The sequence below is a fragment of the Salvelinus fontinalis genome, chromosome 28 (genome assembly GCF_029448725.1).
Source record: "Salvelinus fontinalis isolate EN_2023a chromosome 28, ASM2944872v1, whole genome shotgun sequence".
In the NCBI taxonomy this organism is placed as follows: domain Eukaryota; kingdom Metazoa; phylum Chordata; class Actinopteri; order Salmoniformes; family Salmonidae; genus Salvelinus; species Salvelinus fontinalis.
Genome location: NC_074692.1, coordinates 12850739 through 12861397, shown reverse-complemented (window position 1 = coordinate 12861397; position 10659 = coordinate 12850739). Strand labels below are relative to the sequence as shown.

The following is a 10659-nucleotide window of genomic DNA, read 5'->3' as shown; positions in this document are numbered from 1 at the left end:
AAAAATACGCCGTTTCCAGCTACGGTAGTCATTTACAACATTAACCATGTCTACGCTGTATTTCTGATCAATTTGATGTTATTTTAATGGACAAAAAATGTTATTTTCTTTCAAAAACAAGGACATTTCTAAGTGACCCCAAACTTTTGAATGGTAGTGTATATACTGTATTTTATACCATTTACTGCATCTTGCTGCTTGGTCAACGCTCATCCATGTATTTATATGTATATATTCTTATTCCATCCCTTTAGTAGCTGTTGTGGAATTGTTAGATTACTTGTTAGATATTCCTGCACTGTTGGAACTAGAAGCACAAGCATTTTGCTACTCTTGCAATAACATCTGCTATATATGACCAATACAATTTGATTTGATTTGATGCACAGCTCACTCACAGGTGATGGCCAATGAGCTCAGTGCCAAAAATCTATTTATCTTGTTTTACTTTGTAAAACAATATTTGGAACTTGATAAAATATTTTGGTAGGCTACACAAGACCGATAAGTATTGTCTTTTCAGTAGGAGCCATTTGCTTTCCAACCGGTGTTTTCCCGCGATTGTATTTGAAATATTGCGAAAGGCCTGTTTTGTCTGCATGCTGTTCACTGACAGATTTACCGCGCGTTCCCGACCGCTATGCCTTTTTGTTGGGCTACACATAATTCACAGCGAAGCGATTTTTTTTATTTGAATACGTTATTGTTGACCCTCTGTGGCTAAATGATAGGCCTTCTCTTTGTGTAGTAGGCTATTCTGAATTATTTCATTTATTTCTGAACATACAGGAGTAATTATATAACTGGCAAATGTATTTAAAATGTTCAGGGGTGCTGCCTGCATCTCCTCCAGAACTGTTCGCGCGGCTATGATTCTTATAAGGAAATAAATGATGAAGTGCAACGCTGGAGAGATGAGAGTTGCAGACTCATGTCTATCAGAGCAGAGAAAGGGAGAGAGATCATAGAAAGTGAATCTCGTTCTAGTTCTGTGAGAGATGCAGGCACACTTCTCGCACAGGCACCACAACGTGTTGATCGCAAACATAGGTTACAATGTTGCGCCAAACCATAAACTCGGACCGGCCCAACCGGAATCAACACTTAGAAAATCAGGCCTGGGCTGAAAATCTACTTTTCACATTACGTTTTTTTTAGGTGGCAAGAGAATTAACGAAGAGTCACTCAACTGACCGTCCAAACCTTGTGTTGTATTTTCCTGAAAATTATCTTCTATGATCAGAAATATTTTTACATGCACATTTGGAATTAAAGACACATTTATGTTTCTTGATTGTTTGATGAACATCATATTCTACGTACTGTACACTTTTCATTTACCCATTCATCTCAAAGATTAAAGGAGGCTTTAACTGTATGTGATCAGAAACTTTAAAAAAGGCGTGGGTGCTTATATTTATCCTATTTCAAGTGTGAATTGGAAATGTGTTTTTTTACATATGCCAACTCCCCCCTGAGCCACAGGCAGGGTCAGCCAGTATCAACAGCGATTATCAAAATTGCCTTGCTCAAGGGTATCATCGGCAGATTTTTCACCTTGTCAAATCGGGGATTCGAACTAGCAACCTTTCTGTTACTGGCCCATTGCTCTAATCGCTAGGCTACCACGAACCTATATATAGGATAAGGATGATGAGATTAAATCCTATAATCGATTGCCAAAAGACCTTGATTAGGTTATGCATCACCCCCCCCACCCCCCCCCCCCCCCAAAAAAAAAAACAAGATCTAGCTGTAACCTATCGTTGAAAAATCACTGCACTTGTTTCCTTAAGTGCATAGGGACTGAGCAGAGCTTGGGCGGTGGGAAGAGGTCCAAATAGGTCTAACATTTCCTTCAACACAATTTTTATTTCCGTTTCTAAACAGTTTTATTTAAAAGCCGGAGTATGTTAGTTTGTGTTTTAATTTTGGCATTAGCAAATTGAGCCAATAGGCCTAATTACCACGATCAAAGTGAGTCAATCAAAGATGGGTTAAGCCGAAAGCAACGTTTCCTTTTGTTATTGTTTATCCTGCATGTTTGACTTTTTATCATGGAAATTAATCCCTAGAGGTGACAATTAAATTCACACACCCCCTGAGCTATCTGTTTACATTGAATTGAATCCTTAAAACCGTTGAACCAATTCTAAAGTGCCCGCCTATCAATCTAATTTCAATTTCAAGTTTTTATCCAGACACACCGAAGTTCTGCATGCAACAATGTTGCATTGGCAGCTGAATAGTATTCCTTATTGTAATATTTTAACTATCCTATTGTTATTGTTACACTTTATTACCTTTTAATTAGAGCATGTTGATAGCCAACTGTAAGTGGCAAGCCCATCAGGTTAGAAAATCTCTAAGCACTTACGTTTAGCATTGAGGCATTTACATTGTAATGTAGTAGTTCAGTCGTGAATTAGAAAACTTGCCTGTCCAGACATGCCGGGAACCCTAAAGATTGAGCAATAGTTATCTAAATCAGTTGAACATCTTTGAAACCGGGTGTTTAATTGATTCGTCTAATGTTGAAATCATTGCAGAGGCAGCATGGTGCACCAAACATGTTGTTCTTTTACAATATCTTAACAAAAACATTTGCATTGGAAGTAGCACTATTATCTATGAGTTTACTGTCTATAGTCTCACAAACCTGTCGAATTAGTCTGTATTTTTTCTGCACTATTTTGAAAATGAAAGGTTATTAATTTAAATGAACAACTTAAATTGATGTAAATTCTAAACAATAACGTTTTCAAAAATATTTTAAAATAATTTTAGAGAGACAATTTAACCGTATATTTTCGCTTTTCTTTCCATTTTCAAATTATATGAATAAAGCTTGACGTGGCGTCATCGCAACTGGATAAATCCTGGTGTGTGCTGTGCTAGAGAGAGGTAAGAGGAGGGTGGTGCCGGGGCTAAGTGTTTAATGGGGAGGGGGATTCGTCTTGGGAGGGAGGGAACAAGGGGTGTGGAGCATTGAGTTTAAAAAGCCAAGCAGCATTGCCCCACTCACTCATACTGTCTGTGTTCTTCTCCAGCGACTGATAGGGACTGACCATTCCTGTAACATGAATTTTTCTCTCGTTTTCAGCGTTGACAATTGGTTTATTTGAATTCTACTGAACCAGTTTTGGACTGCACAGAAACATTTTTTTCCACTCGAAAGGATTTTTAGCATTAGAATTAATTTTTCGTTCCAAACAAAAAATTGACTTCAGCATGGATCCAACTGTGGAGTATAGAGATACCGATGATTATGATTATGGTGACAATGAAACTATGTGTGACTACTCTGAGTGGGAGCCGTCCTACTCCCTCATCCCTGTCCTCTACATGCTCATCTTCATCCTGGGCCTGTCTGGGAATGGAGTGGTCATCTTCACCGTGTGGAGGTCCAAGTCCAAGCGCCGAGCAGCAGACGTCTACATAGGCAACTTGGCCCTGGCTGACCTCACCTTTGTGATCACTTTGCCCCTCTGGGCGGTGTACACTGCCTTGGGCTACCACTGGCCCTTTGGTGTGGCCCTGTGTAAGATCAGCAGCTATGTGGTACTGGTCAACATGTACGCCAGTGTCTTCTGCCTCACCTGCCTGAGCTTTGACCGTTACCTGGCTATCGTCCACTCTCTGTCCAGCAGCAGGCTGCGGTCGCGGGGCACAATGCTGGCCTCCCTAGGGGCCATCTGGCTCCTCTCAGGCCTGCTGGCCGTGCCCACTCTGCTGTTCCGCACCACCATGGACGACATCAACAGCAACCGCACCACCTGTGCCATGGACTTCAGCCTGGTCACCCTGAACGAGAGACATGAGTCCCTGTGGATCGCAGGGCTCAGCCTGTCCTCGTCCGCCCTGGGCTTCCTCCTGCCTTTCCTGGCCATGACCATCTTCTACTGCTTCATTGGCTGCACCGTCACACGCCACTTTAACAACCTGCGGAAGGAGGACCAGAAGAAGCGGCGTCTTCTGAAGATCATCACCACCCTGGTGGTTGTGTTTGCCATCTGCTGGACCCCATTCCACTTGCTGAAGAGCATGGATGCCCTCTCCTACCTGAACCTGGCTCCCAACTCCTGTGGATTTGAGCGCTTCCTCCTGGTGGCCCACCCTTATGCTACCTGCCTAGCTTATGTCAACAGCTGCCTCAACCCCTTCCTGTACGCCTTCTTTGACCTGCGCTTTCGCTCCCAGTGCCTGTGCCTGCTCAACCTGAAGAAGGCCATGCATGGACAGATGAGCTCCATGTCCTCCACGCTCAGCGCCCAGACACAGAAGTCAGAGGTACAGTCTCTGGCCACCAAAGTGTAAAGAGAGGGGAGGGATAGGTGGAGTGGAACCGCTGGCTGGATCCCTGCTGCCACCACAGGAACCCTGACTGGCAAACGCACAGACTTTTGGTGTCCGTAATAAAATGCTTTTAAGGCGTAAAAGAGACAATGAACCATATCAGATGAATTGACGTTGTTTTCCTGAACATGGGTTTGCATATATGTTTTCATTCTTGAGTATATGTGCATTTCTCTCCCATTTCCAACCCAACGGGTGCTTCACTGGGTAGGGGAGAAGCCCAGGGTGTCCTCGACCCTACAGAGGTTCCCTCTAATCCCTGGACTGGACCCTGAAGCTGGGGCCAGCTGGCTGATCTCCATATCGCTGCTTCCTTTTCTTCCACAAACTTTCAGAAAGTGACAGAGGTAAATATTATTTTCAGACACAATCATTTTCCTGTTGTCTTTTTCAAATGTTATTCTTTACTCTACAAGGGACCAGAATTCTGAACAAAGAGGCAGAAAGTCATAGAGGGTTTATTTGTGTTGTTACGTATTTCATATGCAAACCTGTTTACACTGGGTAAATCACAAATTTGTACAGTATTTTCATACTTTTGCTGTTTAAGATGTGTTGATATTTTTTGTTTTATTACAAGCACTTGTTAAATGAATGAAATGTTAAAGAGGGGAAAGTTTGTTTGCAAAGAGACAATATCTTCTTAAGCTTGTTGTTTGTAAAGGTAGGAGATTGGGCGGAGGGGGGGGGGGGGGGGGGGGTGATGTAAGAAGAGTTAAGGTGTTGCAGCTTAATTACATACTTTGAGGAGGAGACGGGGGGGGGACGGGGGGGGCAGACAGGCAGATGGTAGCAGACAAATGTTGTCGGGGAAGCAGGTGGGGTGGGGGCTTTACAGTGCACTCTTGGTGCCGGAGGAAAAAGGGAACTTCATGAATGTTTTATTATTATGCATATATGTTGTATTTTTTGACATCCGTGTAACTAACTACTGTATTAAAGAAACATGTTCTATGAAATGAATGTCCTTGTTGATCTTTTTGTTGAATTTCCTCAAGAAATACGGGTATGTGTATTCTCTTTGTCTTTGGTCCTGTTTTCAGGAAATTCACGACTAATTGCTATGGTGTGTTAATGCTTTATTCATTCTGCACATGTGAACTTTCACATTAGTTTCATCAGAGAGTATAGGATTTCAACATAATTCTGTTATTTCAGTGATAAGGATGTCCAGAGGGCTGCAGCTCTGCGATGAATGTCTTGCTCTTGGTTTACAGCACTGGACCAAACACTAGACCCTATTCAATCAAAACCGGTATACAGATCTGAACGATAGGGAAAAACAACATTCCTCCTACACTCTATTGCTTTTGTGTCTGGATACAGGTTTTGATTGAATAGAGCCTTGGCTGGATCACACTATACTGATGTGATTTAAGCACAGCAAGGCGTGAGCTTGAACTTGTCTTTTAACATATTTTCATTGAGATCCTTTATCATTTACCTTCCAGGCAGAGGTTTGAAAAAAGTGTAGTACTTAACTGTGTCTAGAGACTTTTACATCATGCCACATGTTTCATTCCCTAGAAATACAAACAAATATTGGCACAGCGTTGCACCAGTAGAGGAACTAGTTATACTGGGCTGTCTATTCGGTGGCAGTTATCCTAGAGGTTAGAGGGTTAGGCCAGTAACTGAAAGGTCTCTAGTTTGAATCCCAGAGCCAACAAGGTCAAACATCTCTCGATGGGCCCTTAAGCAAGGCACTTAATCCTAATTGCTCCAGGGTTGCTGTTCATAATGGCAGACCCTGGCTGTGACCCAACAGTCCGAGGGTGTTTCAGGGAGAGTTGGGATATGCACAAAAAAATCTAATTCAGACATGCCTATTAATACACACTTGTACATGTACATGTACAAACATGTGTGAAATAGGACAAATGTAAGCACCAACCAAATTATGATCATTATTCACTGAGAGTTTGCGGGCCAACCCCCCACATGTTGGCTGAATAACGGGGTCATTACCAATGAGTGACTCCTATGAGGGGCCCTTTGATTTGACAGTAATGAGCTCTGTTGGACATAATCATGAGTTTTCGGGTGCTAGGTTCCTAATCCTGGCATAAATTGGGCTGCAGGACAAGTCGATATTTGTCCCTGTTGACAAGAGATTGCAGTTAGAAGCACTGAGGAGGGACAAGGTGGGGGGAGGAGGGGGTGTCTGCAGATGCTCAAACCGACAGATGCTGATGATAAAAGCGAATGACTCTGCCTGCTGAGATCAGAGGGAGAGAAAAAGAGACGGACAAAGGGAGACAGAGTGGGAGAGAGTTATTGGACAGGATCATCATTTTACAGTTTTGTCACATTTCATCCTTTAGCACAGCCAAAACTAACTACATATGTGAAATAGTGAGAGCGAGAAGTGATTCATCTTTCTGTGTGTGAGAGATCATGTGTTACTCATTTACCATCTGGGAAAGGGAAAGTATCTGACAATGATAGAGCATAAAATAAATCCCATATGATTGTAATTCTGAATTATGCCATAACCTAAACCCTTAAAGGACCACACAACAGTCAGAGACAATTACACAACTAAATGCAAGCATTCAAGTTTGAGAGACTACTCATGTTGATTGTTACACCTGATTACCTGATTACAAACAAACTACTGATAACAGATCATGTAAGAAGAGATAGGATGCAATCTTGCATATGGTAGACTGGCCAGACCTGTTGTTGTTATTGAGATGAATTGGACTGACAGCTTGTGTGATGGTGTTAGCCAGTGTGGCAGTTTTGGGATAACTCACCCAGAATACCAGCTGACCAAGGCAGAATGGGAATATGAAAGCTACAGCCAGTGAAAAAACATCAGTGTTAGCTTTTTAAAATCCCAGACCCGTTTTCTGTGATTTTGTGTGTGCATGAGTGTGTGTTTAGATCAGCCTTTCTTAAAATATGGGTCGCGAACCTGTTAATGGTGGGTGGCGATGTGTCAGAGTAAATGTATAAACATTTCATGAATTACTGACATTGATTTGGCCAAGTGCAACAGATGATGTGCTGTCAGCCAATGACTTGTCATTCCCACTCACTCACTTCTGTCATCAGATGGAGTCAAGTTAGCCGCAAGTTCTGACTGAACTCAATTGTCATGAAACGCAAATACAGCGATGAGTTTCTCTTTCTTGGTTTCATACAAACTTTGAGAAATAACTGATAGTGCAACCCTAAGTAACAGTACATATGAAGATGAAAAATGATCAGGCCTACTGTTCATCTAAATGTATTTGTAAGTCGCTCTGAATAAGAGCGTCTGCTAAATGACTTAAATGTAAATGTAAATGTAGAAATGATTGGTGAAAAAAGTAGAGGTTGGAACTGTTACTGTTAAAATACAAGTAATAATTTTTTATTCTGAACTGGAATAAACTGATTGAAGCAAGATGCTTTTTGAGGCAAACCCAGTCACACAGTCTAGGGTTGCTCATCTACAGCAGGAAGCTGTCTCCTGCCTGGCTGAGAAAGTATTAGATGTTCTGATTCAGTTTGGTACCACATACTTATGCTAGTCAGGGTTCTCAACTCTGGCGTACTTAAAAAACAAGTATTTAAAAACAAGTACAGAAACAGTGTCAATGCTGAACATGACCTCAGTGTTACACTGTTAAAAACTGAGCCCAGAATAGATCTGCTTGTTGAATCTTCAACCAGCCACACCTCTCACTTCTCAACTGTGTGTGTTTCTGGTCTACATCTGTGTGATGTGATCAATCAGTTTATTCCAATATATTTATTACATTTTAACAGCAACAGTTCCAACCTAGACAGATATGTAAGTGTTTTTAATAGGGGGAAATAAACATGAATAGCTATTTATATTATTATATTTCATTTCATTGTTATTTGTCTATATTTCATTTGTTTTAGGCTGACATAAGGGAAATGAAATGTACTAATATTTACGTATAGTTGCATGTTTTCATAAGGTTGGGTTCCAGGAAAACACAGCATTTCTCATTTGGGTCCCAGGCTGAAAAAGTTTCAGAACCCCTGTTTTAGATGCATCATACATGTTTGCATTTATGCTCTGTGTTCTACAAGTTGTCGTCCTCATGCTTTGCTGTTGTTCAAAAAAAAAATCAATGTTCAAGATCCCAACCCTATGAATAACTGAAATGCCTCATCAGGGTGGGGGCATGGGAGGATGGTTGTGCTCAGGGCCAGCTCTAGCCTATTGGAGGCCCTAAGTGAGATTAGGTTGGGGGCCCCCCAACTCCCGTCAACACTTTTTGTTGTTGTAAGGTTTAAATTTCATTTCCTGCAATTCTACACATTTTACCATGGGGCACAGAGAAAATGTCTCAGTTTTACACCAAGTTTTCTGAAATTCTACACATTTTGCCGTGCGGCAGAGAGAACTTTGCAATTTTATAAAAAATGTAATGCAATTATACTTATTTTGCCATGGGGCAGAGAGAAAAAGTTAGCAGTTTAACAGCTTATTTCCACAAATGTTACGCATTTTATAATGACTTATTTCATGCTAGTATAATATCTGAGTATGAATTACTAACAAAATCAATTGTGGGCCCCCTGGAGGTCAGAGAACCTGGGCATGTGGCCTGCATGCCCGGTCAGTATTCGGGCATGATTACTACTATTTTAGATAGCTGGCTAAACTAATTAATCAAATCAAATCAAATGTATTTATATAGCCCTTCGTACATCAGCTGATATCTCAAAGTGCTGTACAGAAACCCAGCCTAAACCCCCAAACAGCAAGAAATGCAGGTGTAGAAGCACGGTGTCTAGGAAAAACTCCCTAGAAAGGCCAAAACCTAGGAAGAAACCTAGAGAGGAACCAGGCTATGAGGGGTGGCCAGTCCTCTTCTGGCTGTGCCGGGTGGAGATTATAACAGAACATGGCCAAGATGTTCAACTGTTCGTAAATGACCAGCATGGTCAAATAATAATAATCACAGTAGTTGTCGAGGGTGCAGCACCTCAGGAGTAAATGTCAGTTGGCTTTTCATATCCGATCATTAAGAGTATCTCTACCGCTCCTGCTGTCTCTAGAGAGTTGAAAACAGCAGGTCTGGGACAGGTAGCACGTCCGGTGAACAGGTCAGGGTTCCATTCCAACTACCAATCTAAAAATGTTTAGCTGACATGGCTAATTGAGTGACTGCCAGTGACTGACATACACTACATGACCAAAAGTATGTGGACACCTTCTCGTCAAACATCTCATTCAAAAATCATGGGTATTAATATGGTGTTGGTCCCCCCTTTGCTGTTATAACAGCCTCCACTCTTCCGGGAAGGCTTTCCACTAGATGTTGGAACATTGCTGCAGGGACTTTCTTCCATTCAGCCACAAGAGCATTAGTGAGGTCGAGCACTGATTTTGGGCAATTAGGCCTGGCTCGCAGTCTGCGTTCCAATTCATCCCAAAGGTGTTCGATGAGGTTGAGGTCAGGGCTTTGTGCAGACCAGTCAAATTTTTCCATACCAATCTCGACAAACCATTTCTGTATGGACCTTGCTTTGTGCACAGGGGCATTGTCATGCTGAAACAGGAAATGGCTTTCCCCAAACTGTTTCCACAAAGTTGGAAGCACAGAATCGTCTAGAATGTCATTGTATGCTGTAGCGTTAAGATTTCCTTTCACTGTAACTAAGGGGCCCGAACCATGAAAAACAGCCCAGACCATTATTCCTCCTCCACCAAACTTTAAAGTTGGCAATACGCATTCAGGCAGGTAGCGTTCTCCTGGCATCCGCCGAACCCAGATTCGTCCATTGGACTGCCAGATGGTGAAGTGTGATTCATCACTCTGGAGAACACGTTTCCAATGCTCCAGAGTCCAATGGCGGCGAGCTTTACACCACTCCAGATGACTTTTGGCATTGCGCCTGGTGATCTTAGGCTTGTGTGTGCCTGCTCCGCCATGGAAACCCATTTCATGAGGTTCCTGACAAACAGTCCTTGTGCTGACGTTGCTTCCAGAGCCAGTTTGGAACTCGGTAGAAGTTGAAATAGCCGAATCCACACATTTGAAGGGGTGTCCACATACTTTTGTACATTTAGTGTAACAAGAGAAAAACTGCTGATGTGCAACCAAATATCGAAATTGCACCTGGATTATTCTACTATTCTTACCCGACTGAGTTCCTAAAAAAATATATAGTGACCAGGGACCTAAGTGACTGCTTATGTTGTTTATGCCTGGAACCAGCCCTGGGGGTGCTTATCAATGTTCACACAACTGTCACCCCATGTCAAGATGGAGAAAGCCATGCAGCATATACCCTGCTTAATCGATGTTCACCACAAGTCCAACTCACCTC

The 10659-nt window shown here is 42.2% G+C and overlaps 1 protein-coding gene across 1 annotated transcript; it reads left to right on the top strand.

Annotated features, from left to right (window-relative positions):
- Window positions 1–3006: 3006 nt before the first annotated feature.
- On the top strand, window positions 3007–5042 carry LOC129826206 (apelin receptor A). The gene has a single exon (XM_055886663.1). It carries the CDS (start codon window positions 3232–3234, stop codon window positions 4315–4317), a length of 1086 nt encoding a protein of 361 aa, XP_055742638.1. The 5' UTR covers window positions 3007–3231; the 3' UTR covers window positions 4318–5042.
- Window positions 5043–10659: the final 5617 nt, after the last annotated feature.

What these genes read in the sequence shown, in the direction of transcription:
- LOC129826206 (XM_055886663.1), top strand. Translation starts at nt 3,232, where the DNA reads ATGGATCCAACTGTGGAGTATAGAGATACCGATGATTATGATTATGGT.